The sequence below is a fragment of the Doryrhamphus excisus genome, chromosome 20 (assembly GCF_030265055.1).
Source record: "Doryrhamphus excisus isolate RoL2022-K1 chromosome 20, RoL_Dexc_1.0, whole genome shotgun sequence".
NCBI lineage: Eukaryota > Metazoa > Chordata > Actinopteri > Syngnathiformes > Syngnathidae > Doryrhamphus > Doryrhamphus excisus.
This window is the reverse complement of record NC_080485.1, coordinates 13,002,909-13,021,799: the sequence shown is the minus strand read 5'-3', so window position 1 is coordinate 13,021,799 and position 18,891 is coordinate 13,002,909. Positions and strand designations below refer to the sequence as shown.

General features: G+C 42.4%; 1 protein-coding gene across 1 annotated transcript; it reads right to left on the bottom strand.

The window, feature by feature from the left end:
- Nucleotides 1-4,520: 4,520 nt before the first annotated feature.
- Nucleotides 4,521-18,571, bottom strand: wapla (WAPL cohesin release factor a). The gene is made up of 20 exons (XM_058057981.1): nucleotides 18,275-18,571; nucleotides 16,563-16,950; nucleotides 15,695-16,352; nucleotides 15,275-15,597; nucleotides 15,014-15,144; nucleotides 13,838-13,933; nucleotides 13,106-13,285; nucleotides 12,352-12,488; nucleotides 10,970-11,081; nucleotides 10,666-10,896; nucleotides 10,477-10,588; nucleotides 10,307-10,404; nucleotides 9,992-10,068; nucleotides 9,730-9,902; nucleotides 8,928-9,043; nucleotides 8,615-8,827; nucleotides 8,313-8,523; nucleotides 8,036-8,124; nucleotides 7,576-7,671; nucleotides 4,521-6,365 (listed from the first exon to the last, which is right to left on the bottom strand). The coding sequence occupies exons 2-20, from the start codon at nucleotides 16,915-16,917 to the stop codon at nucleotides 6,300-6,302; spliced, it is 3,474 nt and encodes a 1,157-aa protein (XP_057913964.1). The 5' UTR covers nucleotides 16,918-16,950; nucleotides 18,275-18,571; the 3' UTR covers nucleotides 4,521-6,299.
- Between the last annotated feature and the right edge of the window lie 320 nt (nucleotides 18,572-18,891).

Genomic DNA, 18,891 nt, shown 5'->3' with positions numbered 1-18,891 from the left:
ACCAGACCTTCTTTCGGTCCCCTACCCCAAAGCTCATGACCATAGCTGAGGGTCGAAACGTGGATAAATGTAAATTAGACTCCGTCTTCAACACTAAGAACCGATGCAGAATCAGCGTCACTGCAGACGTTGCCTGATGTTCACTCGTTCCATCCTTCCCTCACCCGTGAACGAGACCCAGAGGTACTTAGACTCGTCCACTTGGGACAAGATCCCATCCCGGACCCGGATATGGCACTCCACCCCTTTTCTGGACAATAAAGAACGGAATGGAAACAAAGCGACTGAATAAGTTGGTCCATGATTTACACCAAAAATGCTAGCTGGTTGAGTAAGAGACTAAGTTCCAGTGTCTCTTGGCTGCTTGAAAACTACCACACTTTGGACAAGCAGGCATGAAGTGTTTACTATTTTATCGCTCCAAAGTGCCAACCCTCGCACGGGGAGCTATCTTGGTGTCACTAGTATTCGGTTCAAGCAAGATGCTAAATGAAAAAGGCTATCTGAGCAGGTTAAAAGTAAAAAGTATGCGTAAAAAGCACGGCAGTGAATCAGCTCAGACGCTAATAAATGTAAAACTATTCCATTTGTCGGCAAAGGAGAAAAAAAAAAAAACTCCCAAATCGATACTTTTGTTTTGTAGAAACTGTTTTTTTCCCGCCCCGTCTTTGACCCTAAGGAATAAAGTATACTTATTTGAAATTATCCAACTTGAAAAAGTTTTGTCTGCTGTTTGTCTCCCTTCTTGTTGCTTTGTAGTATCTCAGGAGTGGTTTCTTATTCCAGTTACTGCATACTGGATATATTCATATAGCGCTTGGATGACGGCTCCTTGCCAGGGGTCTGATAACCTTTTTATTTTCTTGAATTCTTTTAAAGAAATTGAGTAAGTAATGTTAATATAATACATTGTTCCTCATAATTCTCTTAACACTACATATATAATTTTTTTCCCATATATTAGTTTTAGTTTTAGTTGAATTAAGTCAAATTTAACTGTTGGGAGTTCACAATTTTAGTGAACTAATTTTAATAATAATAAATAATAATATTAATTTTAATAACATCTAATTTTAATAATCCATTCATTGTATTTATTTATTTAATTTATTTATTTATTTAGTTTATTTATTTATTAGAGAATAAATTTTTTGTGCAGTCATAGTTGACTTAAATTAAAATAAATTAAATTGGGTTTCATTTTTAACGCAATAATCCCGGAATATCTGTTTATTTATTAATAAATACGCTGCATGTAAATAAATAAATAAATAAATAAAAAACAAGCTGTGGGTCGCAAAAGGCCCCAGGCCAGACTTTGGACACCCCTGCTCTTAATTAATTAAGTAATTTATCCAATCGCTAATCTAGCAAATATTCCTAACAAATGAATACAAATAAATGGAATAAAATTGGAAAGATATGGGAAAACCAAAGACAAAACACATCAGCAAATACATAAAAATTAAAATGTTCCCGTGTTTAAATATTAAATGAAAAAATGCTAACAGAATATACAAATTAAGTTGAAAAAAATTTACAAAAAAAGTTACTGCTCGTCTTTTCACTTCCTATGTTGAAATGTAAAAATAAAAAGTGTTTAAAAATAAAATAAATTAAAAATAATAATAAAAAACAAATAAAATGTAAAATAAAACAACTGGAGTAAAAAAAATGGTAATTAAAATCAGACACTGTTTTTGTAAACATTCTTCCATGTATCTTGTAAACACTAAATGCTTGTACCGTTTCTTGAACTGGTCTTCCGCTCCTTGCTTAATGACGTCCATCTTTTTATTCCACGTATTGATATGCTGAACGGTTTTTATGTCATTTTCATTTCCTCCCCGAGGTCGTACAACATCTCATACGTCTAAAACACCTTATGCAACAAAAGCCCATGTTTGCTACCTCTCTGCGTTGAAAAGTTTAGTCTGACTGGAGGGCGACCCCCCCCGCGGCGAAGCATTGTGCCGACCATTAAGGTCTGCGTTTAGAAGGCTTTGCTTTTGTGAAGCCACGGGGGTCTCTGGTTAGTTGGACTGCCTTGCCCTCCAGGGTTGCACAGTGGCAGTTAATCACTCAGAGATCCAGCAACAGTAGCAACAGCAGCGAGAGCGAGAGGGTGGAATAAAAGAGCACACAATGCTAATACCGAGGAGATAAATATGAAAATATTACTTTATTATGGTGGTAATGCTTTACTGAGAGCTTTGTGTACTATTTATTTCACTTGATTGAGTAAAGGTGGACATAATAAACCCGGAATTGATGGTGTATCGAGGCAAAAATGGAGTGCATTACTAGTCTGCAACCATCAGAGGCGCTATTGAGTCAGTCTCAACTTACTTTACTTTACCGTCTTTTTCCGTTCTTTAATAATCAGCAATAGAACCGAACTGTGTGTGCTTGCGTTGAAATTTCCTTCCTTCACGCTACACGGCGAGATGCCTATTCACTTCCTGGTTGCTGCAAAGCATGGATTTCTATGGGAGAGATGCATGCTGAGGTCTTATAAAATGTATTCTGCCACCTTGTGGTTGTTTGTACAGGTTAAAACTGCACCAAACATGATGTTTTCTATTGTGGAGTTGCATCATCTCTTCTTTGTGCCTCCGGCGCAAAAAACGTAAAAGGCGTATACTGTAAAATACGTCTTTAGGAGCAAGCGTTGGAGTTGAACGTATACAATGAGATACAAGAACGAGGAAATATGATATAATTTTTTCATTTTTTTTTTCTTTTTTTTAGTAATTCGCTGATTTCAACAAAAAATCCGAACTGGGCATCAAACCCTACAATGTGAACGTAGCCTTGTTGACGTAGCCAACAACTCCGTCCACTTTCACATACTCAACATAGAAAACACAGAAGGACATAACCCATCTACACACACACACATCCGTACGTCTAGCCTGCTGCCCGCCTCCCTCCACTCCGACGCCTCAGGACGATAGATGGCTGCTACCCTTGAGGTCCAAGGAACCAAACAGGCCAAGTCCGTGCGCGAATGTGGTGATGGCGCCTGCTCTGCTAGTCGTCTGTGGACAAAAACCCGACCAATGGAGTGCAAGTCACGTACACGCATGAATACAGACTGGGGGTGGGAGGGGGTGGAAAGACCTCCCGCCACTCAACCCTGTGACAACAAAAAGTGGAGTAGAAAAATGATTGGGTTTGTATACTAGGTGAACTGTTGTGTGTTTGTGTATGAGTATATCACTGCAGTAAAAGCGTTTACATTACAGGAAGCCATAGGCAGGACTCATTTTACACATTTAAGCACCTATTAAGCACTTTAAAGATACATTTTCACTCTTTTATGGCACTAAATGTTTATGTTTTAAGACATTAAGATTACATTAGTTCTGTTTACAATGTAAACAAGAGATGTACTCCAATGTGACTTTGTTAAGTATATTCAAACTCAACTATCTCTTGTACAATCACATAATAAAAAACCAGAAACCAAAAGTATTATTGAAAAACAAATATTTACAAACAAAGTATTAAATAAAATCGTACCTTTTCTTTCCGCAAACTTACTTCAAAGGTGTAATGTTTATATCGAACATTTGTTCGGTCAAACTTTCCGACGGTAGACGGACATATTTGATGGGAGGACCAATGGAGATGCTCGCCTGGACGAAGAACGAACTTCCAATTTAGACCACCTACTTCCGGTTAACTTCCTGTTTGATGATTGGGTTTGCATACTATGTGAACTGTTGTGTGTTTTAAGCACCTATTAAGCACTTTAAAGATACATTTTCAGTCTTTTACAGCACTAAATGTTTTATGACATTAAGATTACATTCGTTCTGCTTTGCTTTTTCCCACTCATTTTCGCGTACTCCAATGTGACTTTGTTAAGTATATTCACTTGTACAATCACATATAAAAAACCATAAAAACAAATATTTACAGTCAGGTGTTTAACAGAGTATTAAATAAAAATGTACCTTTTCTTTCCGCCGACTTACTTCGAAGTTGTAGAGTTTCTATCGAATTATTGTTCGATATTCGTAGTTTTGTAGCGGTCGAACTTTCCGACGGTAGGCGGGCATATTTGATGGGAGGACCAATGGAGGTGCTCCAATTAGACCACCTACTTCCGGTTAACTTCCTGTTTTGTTCATGGGCGGCGTATCGTTAAATTCACCGAAAACACGTTGAACCAATAATACTTTAACTTTAGATTAAATGTACAATTATACCTGAATATAATTAAAATTATGTTTTACTGCAAAACAGGCCATATTTCGCCTTCTCCTCCAGCTTTAAGCACGTCTATTTGCACTATATTGACATTGTGTTCATATTATAACGATCCAGCTCGTGACATTTATGGATTGCCACAGGTGAAATTAATCCACCAAAAATTGAACAACTCGGGTGTGTGTTGATGCTCTGCAAACACGCACCGTTCACCAGTCTGCATGAGTAAAGATGAGGATATTTTCTCTCCAAAGACAGGGGTCCTTACAGCTTGAGGGCAAATCAACAAGCAACACCACTGATGAGAGGATGTGCGCGTTGATGTGTATTAAAAATATAAATAAAACATTCAATTTAAACAAGTTGGGGCAGAGCACTCACTCCCCCTAGTGGTGGGAAACATACCTGCAGACAGATTCAATGGCGGGGAAGCAGACATGGATGCTGAGATGTTTTTTTTCCTGATTGACAGACCGCAAATGAAAGCCAGAGCACAGCATCATTTCATCTGATGTTGTGTCTCATTTTGAGCAGGATACATCCCATACATTTAAGATTCTGATGTAGTTAATGTTGGTGTTGTGCCGCTTCCAAGCCGACAAATAAATCCCAATAGGAATGTTGTGAAAGCGGGTATGTTTTTTTTTTTTTTACTTTTTCCAGAATACAACTATTTACATGGAAACAGGTACAAACTTTTTTTTTTCCACTCCATTTTCTCATTTTGTGTGTGTGTTTTTCCAACTCAGGGAAACATTGTATAAAATTAAAATATCAGTTTCCTGGGAGGGTTAAAAAGGGAGCGAGGGTAAGAGTAGTCTAAGCATCTTAAATGTCCATCAAGCACCTATGTACACCAGTATTTACAGTCTACAATTCCATTTAGAGCAAAGGAGAGTAACAATAAATTCATTCATCAGACCCTCTATTGTAAGAAGCGGGTGACGTCTGCCTGCCTAGACGGGCATGGCTATCAAATGTACCTTTTCACAGGTAATAGTGACACACATGGTAATATAAATACATGTGTGGAGTGTGGCTGGACATACAGAAATACATGTAGCACTTCTCCGTCTAAATCAGAAAGATCCTATATTTGCAGATAATCCAGCGACTACAATTTAGACCTGCAAATTATATCTGGTCTAATTTAATCTTCGATTTTTCAATTTTCAATTCAATTTTTTTCAAACTACACTATGCCCAGCCTGTCCACAATGACATAATCAATATGCAGAATTTAAGATGGTACAAAATAAAGGAGTATTAAATTAAATACATTAAAAATATGATTCTGAACTGGAGGAAGGGCAGGGGGTGCACAAAGCAATTCATGTCTGTGAGGTTAAATTTAAACTACGTATTCTTAAATTTAAATAGTCTAAAACACACACACACACACACCAAGTAAATATGTTCAAGTTGATAATGTGTGAGAAACTATTGAAGCCATTATCACCCAAATAATAGTCACACAATCCACATTTCATTAAGCAAGGAAGGAAAGAAAAATGTCCTAAAAAAAAAAAAATGAATGGGCGACAAGGGAACATAAACGACTGAGAAATACATCATCCCTTGACATTCGAGGCAAACTGCAAACATGAGGGTGACTGAATTCATGTAGTCATAAAAATTAAAATTAAAATTCCATATGCATTGAGACATCATTGTGACATGCATGAACGTGATTGTTCCTCATGCTAATCAGTGATTTCACTCTCGGCTTTGATGAGAATGAGTGAAGATTAAAAATGTAACCATCCGTGAAATTTCATTCGGGGGGTCGGGGGGGGGGGTGGTTAGGTTTCACGCTCCGTCGAGAACCTTCCCCCCCCGACGACGACGGCGTGCTATCTTGACTGTGAGCTTTGGTAGGAGGCCGTGCGACCTCTTTAAACTTTTCCCCAACATCATCGGCCCTGGGTGTGGTCAGAGGGTGGAGTCATTGGAATGACCCCGAATGACTCCCTTGTGTAGGGGGGGGTCTTGTAGGGTGATCACCAGCTGCAGTCTGCTTGGCGTCCCCCGCTTCAGTGTGCAGTCAGTCAGTCAGTGTGTTAGCTTTGCCGGGGCGTCTGTTAGAGGTGCTCCAGATACTCAATGACCCGGGAGATGGACTTCTGCCCTGTGGTGCCCACTGAACACTGCCAAAAAGTGAGACAAGAGCACGGAAATAAATGCCTTATTGTTAAATTGTCATAGCAACAAAGTCTTGTACTCCTGAACCAGTTCACGCAACAGAGTGGAAAAACTGTCAAAATATGCACCCACACTAGCATGCGCCATTATTTTTCTGACACATACATCACTGTTGCAGTATCTAACGACAATATGTCAGATTAACCATAAATTTTGACAATCACATGTGGAAAATTTGGTTGAAAAACTAACACTCCTGCACGTCGATTCAGCTCAACAGGATAGAGCCCATGTGATCACAACAACTGTACTTCCTAGCGTGCTAACAACGTACCAGTGAGGAGTGATGTCACAGGTGTGGTAGTAAAAAGACGGGTCCAAAACTTTTGTCATGCACAAGTTTCCCGTTTTAGAGGCGCAGAACTGTGCATATAAAAGCGCCATCACATGAGAAACTCCCACGGGACGTGCAAAAAGTCATTAGCCGTAACGGGGAAAAAAAGCGATCCCCATGTCGGTGGTGAGTAATGTCGGGTTTAAACACCTCACTGAGCACCTCCAGCCTTGCTATATAATGCCGTGCCACCCCTATATTGTGGATAAAACTATACCCCTTGTGCATAAAAGAAGTAAATGGGTGAGTTACTCTTCTCTATGAATAAGCCTTTCCTAACAGTAAATAAATACAATTATGGCTTCCACATAACGCAAACTTAAAATTCAGTATCCATCAGGCCAATGAGCCGGTCTCAAGATTCGTCTCCCTCCAACGCGCCATAAATCCAATCTCCAACTGGGTGTCATGACCATGTGCAGTAATTCCTCATTTATCGCAGTTCATTGGTTCTAGACCTGACTGTGATAAGTGAATTTAAACCAGTAGGAATATTTTCTTAGGAGCAGATAAAACCGGTTTCCAACCTTCTGAATAGGTTTTTCTTGTTAACCGTATTATTAGAGCCCTGTAGACATGAAAAACACCCCTATAGTCACATTTACAATTTTAATACCCATATAGTAAGCCATCTAAGACATGGACAGGATGTGCCGCGTGTGGATAATGGCCGCAACAGTAGCGGGTGGGGGTTAATGTGGCTGTTGTGAAATAACTCAAACCTGCAATGACAGCCTGTTATTCTTACACTTTTGATTGACAGCAGCCTCGACAGCTAATACAAAGTTTGTGTTTTGCATTTTTTAGTGTGTGGTACTTACAGTGAGGTTCATAAAATTCAAGAACTTCTTCAGCATCTCCGTCATGATGGAGAAATCTCCTTTAGGGAGGTGTTCTCTCACAGTAGTCACGTTAACCTGCGGGACAGACAGATAGACACAGGGGCCAAATGTGAACCTTCTAAGTAAGGTAGTGATGGGACTGGGGTGTCAGGTTTAAGACCCGCCATTCACTTCTGTTGTGTTGAAAGCAATTGTCGCCGTTTTATTTGTCACACCAGGTGCTTCTGTGTTGACATTAACACCAGTAAAAAAGTCTTTTTACACTTTCAAAAGAGTTGAAAAATGTTCAAATGTTTCAACATTGGGTCTGTAAGGTTTATAAAAGTGTTATGAAGGTGACAGTTTGATGCTGAAACTGATGAATCATTTATATTAGGCCTACCAAGTGTCATGTTCCATCTTGGACATTCCAGTGTGTGAGTGTGTGTGTTATGCTGACCTGGCTGCCTTGGCAGAGGCATCCCAGCAGCAGGGCCGTGTAGGAGGCCACTATGCTGTCCTCCATGTGCTTGCCTGCATGCTGCAGAGCTTCACAAATCAGAAGAAAAAGAGAAGAATAGAAGAAGAAAATAATTACAAATTGGTTTTGAGAGGAAAAGTCCTTTGTGTTTCTCAGCGTGACCTTTCCACAGTGTGAAGTTATGGAAATGGTAATAACCAATCAGCTGAATATTCTGACAACAAGAGAAATATTTGCTGTCAAACACAACAGCTACCTTTATTTAGGTCCAACTCCTCATCATCCTCCTCCTTCTTTGGATTCTCCTTTTCAGGCTGGCTGTCGTTGGTTTCGGCCGCCACCCACTGGATCTCGCCCATGGTCTCCTTCCACTCGCCGCTCTGGTCCTGCGGTTTGGGCGCCTCGCTGATGAGGTCGTCGGTCTTGGCCTCGGCTTGAATGGCAGCGCGCTCTCTTTCCAGGAAGAGCTAGGTAGTCAACAACAACAGCTTAAACCTAGAGCCAAGTGCCATTTAAAACTCAAGAGGTTTAGACAGTCGTTAGGATGAAGTTCCTTACCTTCACCAGGGCAGCCAACGCTCCAGAGGCCTTCGGCTTCTCCGCTCCGTCTTCCTGAGTCTCGGCCGTGGCCATCGTGTCCGTTTGCGTCTGGTCGGCGGCCTGCATAAGGCTGTCCTCCAGGCAGAAGTCGTCAATGTCATACTCCATGTCCACCAAACAGTGGCGATTTCGGGAGCTGTACTCCACTAAATTAATGAGCAAACCCAGACCCTGGTATGGGGAAACAATACATAAATGTCACATACTATGGTATGCAACAAACAAGGTCGCCGTGTTCTTCTTTGGATGTAATAGTTCAAAGGCGCCTCACCAGGACTCGTATGTCAAAGCGCTGCTCTGGCGGGATGTAGCGTGGAACGCGAAGAACGCAATTTAGAGCAGTTACGATGAGCTGATCCTGCTCACCAGTCTTTGTGCTTCCCCATTCTGTAACAAAAAAAAGACATTTAATATACGTTATACATCATAAACTACAGCATTTACTCATATGTAGACAGTGTGAAGCTCCAGCTAGGGAAAAGCCACACCACACCAGCTAGCAACCAGCTTAACAACATCCTCGCTCACAACGCCTCAGGCCGCTACGGAAAAGGTAACGCTACACATTAGAGCTGCCGCCATTGTTGCCGTGTTTTGTTTTTTGAGTTTGGAAGAGTAAACACCAAGCGTACGTGTTTGTTTCTCTCCCCTCCTTCCCAGGAAGGAAAGTCTGCTAATGCTTAAAATGACCAAAATACTTTAAGTATTGCATGTTATCATGAATGTGCCCGATTATAAATGGTTCCAAAACAGTGCCGTTTCAAAGAAGTAAATGTGTCAGTTTTTTCTCATACCTACAGTATTCTGAGTAATATCACTTGATTACGCTTTTAGTAAGAGTCGACACTACAAAATAAGAAATGAAAGCATTTGTGTTGTTTTAGGACACAACATGTCTTGCTTGCATAGATCTAAGTGACTGTCAAAAGCGTAACCATGTATGTCGACTTTATGAAGTTGGTGGACTTAAACAGATTCCTGTTATTCCGGGGAAAACAAGAGTGGAGTGGAGCTACTACTACTGTTACTCTTAGAGGTTTTATAAAGGAAACAAAAAAAAAATAAAAACATGCCGTTGTCATGCGTGAGGTTGAGCAGCACTCCGATGACAGCCCTCATGCAGTCCTCCACGGCCTTGCCCACGTTGCTGAAGCTACAGTGAGGCAACGACGACGCCGACGACGCCAGGGAGCCGTCCAACGCCCTGCTGTAGCGCTGGATCATGTCCTCGCAGTACCACAGCGCTCTGAAGATGGTCAAGAGAAATATGTAGATGCTTAAATTTCTCCACGTAACCCACAGGAGGCTGCACTGCAAATGATTTGAGGTCCTCACCTTGCAGACGAGACGATGAGCTGTGAGTCCTTGTAGGCAATTAAGTAACTCTGGTTTTCTGGGTTCTGCACAGTCACCTGTTGGCCCATAGGGGAAAGACATCAATTAGGAGCAAGTACAGTAACTGTTGTAGAAGAAGAAGAAGAAGAGTCTGGGCCATGAAGGAGTAAAGCAGGTTTTTTTCTTTTTCTTTTTGACAGTTTGACACTTTTAGGAGTGAGCATCCATCAATCAGATAAAACTTAACCAACCATCCATAGCTTTAGCACTCAATTTGGTCTTCAAAGTCACCTGCTTAAGAAAAGACCTACTCACACTTTCAAGTACTCTCAGGCATCTTTCGGCGCCCCATAAAGATGCTACGAGGTTCTCCTTGTCGTCCTCTTGGCTCAGGTTTTGCACGCACTCTTTTACTGCAAAACAATTAACAATAAGAAGGGAGTGGCGCATACAAGTTATTTCAAGCACACAAAACAAACACTTACCTTTGTCCACTATGTGGTCCAAACCTCCCAGGAGCCTGAGTTCTTCTTTGAACCAGTCACCAGCTCTCTTGGAAGTGAGAGAAAGCAGCGTCTCCATGGCGAGGTGGCCCGTCTACAAATAAAATCATACTAGTAAGCAATAAAAACATGTCTCTGGTAGCTGAAATTGTATCGGTTTTGGCGACGCACCGTGATGTTTTCCAGGTCCAAGTGTTTGTTGTGTACCGTCTCGCACAGCTTTCTGATCTTCTCCTTGACCTTTTCCATCTCCTTGGCCGTAAGCTGGTCTTGGTGGGCAGAGTAGTCCTGGTCGAGTTCCAGCAGCTTGATCATCAACTCCAGGCAGGACCGGTCCAGGTCCATGTTGAGCCGGTCGCGGCTCAAAATGTACATGAGGGCAGCCGTGCAGAGTGCAAGGTTCTGACGGAAGGAAATAAGCGTGGCTAAGTTTGTACACTTGAGCGTGGGGCAGAAAACAGGAAGTGGTACTGACTGGGTGTTGTGCGGCGTCACTCAGCATTTTGAAGACCTGCGCCACCTTCCCTCTGGCCCGCAGATGCATCCTGAAGCTGGGCATGGCACACCTTGTTGCCAAGCTGATTATACTGCAGTAATAGCAAGTAGAGTAGATGATGAGAGACATGACACAGTACAGACTATTGTTGACATTTGCATTATTCTTAATGACAGCATTCCGGCCGGCATGTACAAGTGGTATCTTAAAAATGTGGATTATTTTGTGATGATCCAAATCAAGATTTCAGAGCCTTGCCGCGCGCTCTCCAGTAGGTCAAATTATTTTAATGTAAAACCTTTTCAAAAACCTGGAGCGTTTCCAGATGCGATTAAGACACAGATTTGCATTCAAGTGTGGGCTTTGGCAGAAGCTCTACTGGCTTTTAAAAATTGGCTAATATTCAGCGACAAGAACAAATGTTAAGTGACAAGTGCTTGTACCGTTCAATCAAATTTAATGTTCTACTTGGAGCTCATGCTAAACAGTAACATTAATGTGCCACGGGAGGAGGACAACATCACATCTGTGAAGGCAGACTCATTGTATCAGAGTACTTCCCTCGGTGTAATACCACCGAGGCAGGGCTATTCGACTAAATTGTTATGGGGGCCACATTTCAAAAAGCTAAGTACCGGGATGGGTCGGACTACTCCCTACGCTATTATTCTTTATTTTGTACATTGTGTCAATGCAGGGCTCTGCCGTACCGTAACGTTTCCACCTCGCCAAATGACTAACAGTGCATAGTCATATTGTATTGTCACAAGACGAGATACGGGATTGGGTCTATGGAAAAAAAAAACAAAAAAATTACGCTAGTTGTCAGTTGATCCCTGTTTTTCCCGGATGCTACATTATGGCAAAAATCCATGAGTAAATGATATGCAAATTAAAAATGTCCACTGCTTGCTCCGCCACCTCCGAGCTTGGCATTCTCTTACGATGTCAGAACAACATTTGCAATAAAAGTGACTGTTGGAGACGCCCGGTACTGGAGGCCTGGCTTTGTGTGATGAACACAATACATGACGTGGAACTATTGGCACATAGATTGAGGACTGAAGAAGTCGTGTGGAGAAAAATGGGTGAAATGGACACTGTTCACTGACAAAAATCAAGGAAATGACTCAAATTGCACGACAGGGAATGTGGGATAGCCAAATTGTGCGCTGTGTATGTCCAGTGCCCCCTTTTTGTTTTGAGTGTGTTTGTATTGTTGTTGACGTTTTGTTTAAAAAATATATTAAAATAAAGTATTAAAAAAGTGACTGTTGGAATTATTACATTAGCTTCAGTTCTGGAATCCCGACTCTTCAATTCTCATTGTTCACTGGCGACGAAATCTCCTTACACCTTACCTAAGGCATCTCGTGTTGAGCTGCTGACTGCTCTTCAAGCCCGTCTCCATGTACTCAAAGTCGTCTGTGAACTCTTGATTCTCTCCAAACTCCACCACGTCGTTGAAGTGCTTCACGTGCTGCACCACGGTGTACAGCTGGGCGGGAGGCAAATAAAGGTTAATTACAGCTAATTGGTACGCAGGGCATCTGGCCCCACACACACACTTTGCGAAGGCTCTGACTGTTTACTCCATCTTATTCTGTCTAATGGCGCTATTAACAGAAACAATGGCGCCTACGCACCTTGCAGCATCTGGCTCGGGTAGCCAAGGGTGCAAGTGAGGAGGCGATCAAGTCCCAGATGACTCATTTACTTCGCTTTTGTTTATTTAGCCGTGTTCTCAAATTAAAGAAGCACTTGCAAAACAGAAAAAACACTAAATTGTCATGAAAGGCCACTTTTAAGGATTTGTGTACCTTTTCCAGGGTTACATTTAGTAACCCCCATAGAGCGGTGCCACACTACATATCTACACACCTCTGCACTCCATTTTAATCTGTCACTTTAATTTGTGAGAATAAAAACACATGTTTTAAGCAGGGACGCTCCAATCAGGGTTTTATGCTGCCGAATCCAAACCCGATCATCCATTAGTGAGCTCGTCCGATATCGATCGCATGGATTGACTGTACATTTTTTAGATGTTATTAGATGTCTAAAGGAATCCAGTTAACCGCGATAAAGAAGGGACCACTGTACAAGTAAACCCACCTCCTTGTGCTCCTTCCTGCATTTGAGAGCCGTGACGATATCCTGGTAGGGTCGCGTGGGGATGGTCTCTGATTTAATGACTTTGGGCGGAGGCGGAGGGGCTTTAAACAAGCCATCATCTTTATGGGAGTTGCTGTCCTTGCTGCTGCCGCCGCCGCCGCCGCTACTGGATAGGATGGCCTGAGGAGGAAAAAGGCAAAGAAACGGGGGCTCATACGGCGGCTAGAAAATCTGTGTAATGACATGTCCTCACAGTTTAATGCAGCCGAGTAGTCTGTTAAGTCCTTAAGTGTTGTTAACAGATGAGGTAGTGCAAAGTTAAAGGCAACTTTTAAAAGTCCCAGATGCCAAAGTGCAATTTGTCCATCGCTGAGCAAACATTTACTCGCATGGAAAGGGGTGTTTTGTTTTTTTTTTGGGTAAATGGAAGTTCACTGTCTGGGCAAACGATTCCACATGAAGCGAAAGAGACTAATTAGAGCAATTAAAAGCAGAACTGTTGACTACTGTGAGGCCAATAAACAAAACTCAGCTTGTGCTCGGAGGGCTCAGCGGGGAATTGTGTAACAAATGGTAATGATTCCATAATGCGGCACGTATTGTGTGCTGAGTGAAGGCTCACGCTTCATCTTTTTCAACACCGGCCCTAAGTGGCACTTGATGAATATCTTGTGGAGCAAAAAAGGGGCGGAGGAGGCAATTTTTTAAGCTGCGGGAAAGGTGATGTCTTACCGGGGCCGTTTGAGATCGAGAGAGCGGCGGGGTGGGAATCTCTTCGGGCTCCGGCTGGTTCCAGTGCCGGGCGTTGTACACCGCCTTGGCAGGGGACTATGACGGAGACAATTAGAGGGTTTAATGCCATAATGTGCAGCAATGTAATAGTTAATAATAGCCACCATTATACATGCTCAGGGAGTATCAACAGCAATATAAGTGTGCTTTTTCTTTGGCTATTTTGTGTACAGAGGGCAATGTACAGAAAAACCGTATAGGTCAACATGTGCTATGCTAACTATGCTTCTGTAACTTTCTTCCCTTGTGAGTGTGGGCCACAGCTACCTCTAATGTAATTAATTCATTGTTAATTTCTACTATTAGATTTATTATATTATTTAATTTATGTGTAAATTCATCAATTAAATGAATTTACATTTAAAATAATTGTATTTTATGTATGGATTATTTGTTATTTGATATATGAAGGTCAGGAATGTTAAAAAAAATACTTTTCTTCAACAGTTACTGTAGGTGATGACAGCTTGTCTGTTGATTAAATTATTTTAAATCTAAATCCCAATGAAAAAACACACCACCAAAGATGCAACGTTACAAAAAAAAAAAAAAAAAAAAAGTACGGACTTTAGTGTCATCTGAATGAACCACAGTGGCATACAACATAAGCCACTGCTGTAGATTAACACAAGCGAACACATAAATATTGCACACCGCAATCACAATGACAAGGCCAAGACACAGGCACGATGAGTCCCCCGAGCGCTACAAAACTATTTCCTGAAAATGACAAAGTGCGCTATGCAATTATATAACACAACGTACAGGCACAGCACTGTGGGATTTTGTGTGTGTGTGTGTGTGTGTGTGTGTGTGTGTGTGTGTGTGTGTGTGTGTGTGTGAGACATAGTAGACTCTGAATAAAAAGGAAGACGGGACCACAACAAACAACCCAAAGCCACTGCAGAACATAATAAAGATAAACAGGCCGATGCTACACGGCAAACTGGAGCGGAATAATTCAGATGAGCTTGCCCAAAAGGTATGCATGGCCGCTGAGGTTTAACCCCTTCTTCATGCAACATTAAAGGGTGAAAAGGCCTTGACCTCAGCAATTAGACGGAGCGGTTGCAGCGTTGTGACTCATTTAAGAATAATTTGCATATTGGCGCCAACCTTTTTGGGCCCGCTGAAGATCTTTTTCAGGCCGCTGCCGACCTCCTTGGATTTTTCGCTTTGCTTCCCCGAGCGTCCTTTTTGTCCCTCCGTGGCCCCCGGACTGGAGTCATCAGAGAAGTCAAAATTGTCTGCAGGAGAAACAACAGTGGTGATGGCAAGTGACATGAACTCCAGTAGCAAGTTAACAAGGGTGGGGGGGATTTGTGTAAAAATGGTAGCTCTCCATTTGAACCATAACAATTTAAAGGGCCAGTTCACCTGTGTTGCTGCTGGCCTGGCTGTCCTGGGAGTCACTGGTGTGGGGGCTGTCCACGCTGGAGCTCAGAGCGGCCAGCGCGACCGCAGATTTCCTGGCCTTCTTTTCCTTGGCCTGAGCCGAGCTGTCGTCATCGTCACTGTCGTCGCTCTCGCTCAGGTCGTCAAAACCAAAATACTTGATCTTGTAGCTGCTCTTGCCCGCCGCGGCCGCGCCGCCGTCGAAAGACGCCGCACACTCCTGGGCCTCCTCGTCCTCGAAGCCAAAGAACTCCAACTTTGACTCGGTCTTGGTTTTCTTGGCTTTCACCTGAGTGGGTCTGAATCTAAGAAGGTAATATAGTGGCTGGTTGAGTCTATTATCCACGTCATTATTACAAAAATACATGACTGTATATGGGACCATTTGTTTGAATGACTGACCTTGTAGGTTTGGGTGGAGGAGCATCAGACTTCTTCTTCATCTGTCCTGCATCTCCAAGGTCAGCAGGTGTAGCTGGGGTGACCAGCTCCTCCACGTTCCGCTCTATGGTGTCCTGGATGGTGACGTTGCACACAGACACACAGGAGGGGTGCAAGACGGTGTAATCCCGCACCCGCCCGGCAGGCTTGGCCGCGGGTTTGGCGGCGCTGGTGGCGTTGCTTGTGGAGGCAGAAACGGCACTGTTGGGCTTCGCTTGAGCGTCCGCCACTTTGTGGACCACGTCGGCGTCGCCTTCGCCTTCAGCGGAGTGTGAGACCGACTTGTTGTAGCGACTCGGCCGCTGATATTTCTTGCAGTTTGAGGCTCTGAGGGTGAAGGGGGATGGCGGGGTGTTGTCGACGGGCTCCGGGGGTGGCTCGGAACTTTCTTCCGGCGGCGGTGCATCATTCAAAGAGGAGGTGTGGAGGTCTGTGCTGCCACATGATTCATCGGCGGGCTGCGTGACGGAAGCCTGTGCAGTCGGAGCCGAGGCGGTCCTCTGGGTTCCTGAGGAGGTTGTGTTTGACAAGGAGGTCACAATCGCAGCTTTCTGGTTGCTCTCTTGTGCGCACCACAGCTTGTTATTCTCAACAACTTTTGCATCTGGTGGTGGCTTGCCTGTGAATGGACAAAAATACACCCATCAGTTAAAAATGTACATACACAGTAGGGAATCAAACAATGGCACAGTGTTCCAAGACATTTCATATGTCTGTAAAGCCACAAAAAACTTCTAAAGCTGAGAAATAGTGGTTAACTTCTTCTTACACTTGAATGACACAGATGAATACAATTCAAAACGAACTGAATAAAATTAAATTCACTCACTTGTCATTTTGGCTGCCGCGCTTCCTGTGCAGTGCGCGGTCGTCGTCGTCACAACGGTCGCCACAGTGGCCGCCGTCGCCACGACGCCTTCGACGCCACCTTTGGACTCCTCATCACTGTCGAAACCAAAGGGGTCGTCATCCCCGCTGTCGCTGTCCTCAAGCCGGGGCCTCTTGGACAATTCAGCCGGGACATCCGACTTCAGCTGAGGCCTTTTGGCACCCAGCTGCGCCTTGTAGGTGGTCTCGCCCCATTTGGTGGAGAGGGTGGGCTTTCGGTTGGAGAAGACCTCCTCGAACTTTGAGTTAGCCTCCCCTCCTTTGCGGTTATACGTTTTGCCAAATCTGGATGTCATGCTGGTGGCTTTATGTTACATATTACCTGTGAACTGGAGCACAAGGTGGACAAAAGGTTGGTATGAAGACATTATTGTTATTTAGGCTATTTTGGAGCCTAGTGATTTGATAAAATGTGATGGTTAGATAAGATAAAAAGGTGGGGAGCGGTGTCATTAATTATACGAGACAACTTTAGTCAAGCAGGCATTCTGTAGATTTTGACTGTCAATTTAGGACTTTCTGGATTGATTTTTATTAGTGAAATGCGACAGGTATATATAATTGGTGCGGGGCAATTACATTTTTATATGGCATTTTTTTGTTTTGATTTTGTGGGTTATTTTGGACCGTTTTATTTATTTTAAAAATGTGTCAGTTATTACCGATAACAGTGGAGGAACAATCACATTGAGCTAATTTGCTTGTGCCATTACTTGTACACTGCTGTATTAATGCTATTTCACTGACTGTGGATTGTTTCCAGTCATATTTTGAAGTGATTTGATTAATTCTTTTTTTTCTCATTTAATCTCATTTATTACTTGCGAGATTAAGTGACACAACTTTTAGTACACATGGGATTTTCAGTCTTCTTCAATTATAAAATGTGCCAAAAGTGCATACAAGTGAAATGCAGACTCAAATTAAATAAAGACTTTTGAATTGGATAAAGTAGTTTTAAAAGAATGTTTTCTACAAAATTAATGTAATCACCTCGTGGATTTTTAGCATATGTAAACATGCAAACTGAATTTGGTTTGTAATCGAATAGTTTGGTGTCTGGATATAATTTAAAAAGTCGAACATGATGGGACTAAGGTGATTCATATGCGTTTTAAAGCTGGTTTCACTCAAAATCGTGCATTTATTCCGTTATTTTTGCTTCATTTTCCGTGCAAAGCCTTTACTATACTAATTGCAGCTTTGTAATATGCAACTTAATCGCAAGAGGTTGAGTAAAATCGGGCTTGTTTACTTGTACTTCAAAAGTGACAGCATTAAAAGTTAGCACAGCGGCTTTCAACGTCTCGGCTGCTCTTAATGATGGGAGACGTAGAAAGATACGTCATATGGGGGCTTTTTAAGAACGCAAAGACTCAACATAAGGTGGGTACAACGAACTTGCGTGCAACTATGTGTGCAACACAGCTCAGTCTGTGCCGCCCTGCCTGTAAACTTCTCCTAAAGTTAGCCAATAGCGGTTAGCTTAGTGTGCTAACGTTAGTTTACACTTTACATTTGGCCACGCACATCGTCGAGGGTGCTAAAAATTCGTTCCCGTAGGGGAGACTAAATAAGAAAATTTCAAAAGTGTGAGTTTAAAGCTTCGAAAATAGTCCAAATGAGAAGAGTTTGACGAGTACTCTGTGTTACCTTTCAACTCCGGCGAGTAGCTGAGCGAAGGCTTGTTTGTTAGCCAGCCGGCTAGGCCTTGATCCCCCACTCGCGGACAAACCAAGCGGCTAAAGTCCGTGTCGTACACTTGAAACAATACTAAAAACACATACCCGTGTGGTAAATTATCCAGAGAAACCCCTGGTTACCAAAAGAAACAATATTGGGCGTTCAAGCACGGTGTAAATGCAGTGGGTAATCCGGACTTTCGCATTTTGGAGCGTTAGTGGCGGCCATTGAAACATCCCCTCCCTCCTCGCTGTCTTGGCACAGCCAACATGTAATACGCCACATGACGCAAAGTGACCAATCAGATGTTGGGATATTTTGTAGTGGATTGAGTAAACAAGACGCTGATTTGCTTAAAAAATGAGAGTCATAATAAACGATAGGGGGCAACAGAGGACCATATGAAAACAGCAATACTGTTATGGGTCGACTATGAGGATTATGACACAACTGAAGTGTATATTTTCTAATTGCACTACTTTTAACGCCCAAACGGAGTTCTAAATTTGTTATTTTTAAATCGTTTGATTACATACTGGTTAAAATTTATTCACTCTATTTTTTGAGATAATCAAATTATGCACATT

Bases quoted from the DNA above. Each gene is read 5' to 3' on its own strand.
- wapla (XM_058057981.1), bottom strand. From the start codon at position 16,917: ATGACATCCAGATTTGGCAAAACGTATAACCGCAAAGGAGGGGAGGCT. The intron at 15,598-15,694 runs GTCAGTCATTCA...TTACCTTCTTAG, and splicing joins CCTCCACCCAAACCTACAAG to ATTCAGACCCACTCAGGTGA. The intron at 8,125-8,312 runs GTAGCTGTTGTG...TGATTTGTGAAG, and splicing joins GGAGTTGGACCTAAATAAAG to CTCTGCAGCATGCAGGCAAG.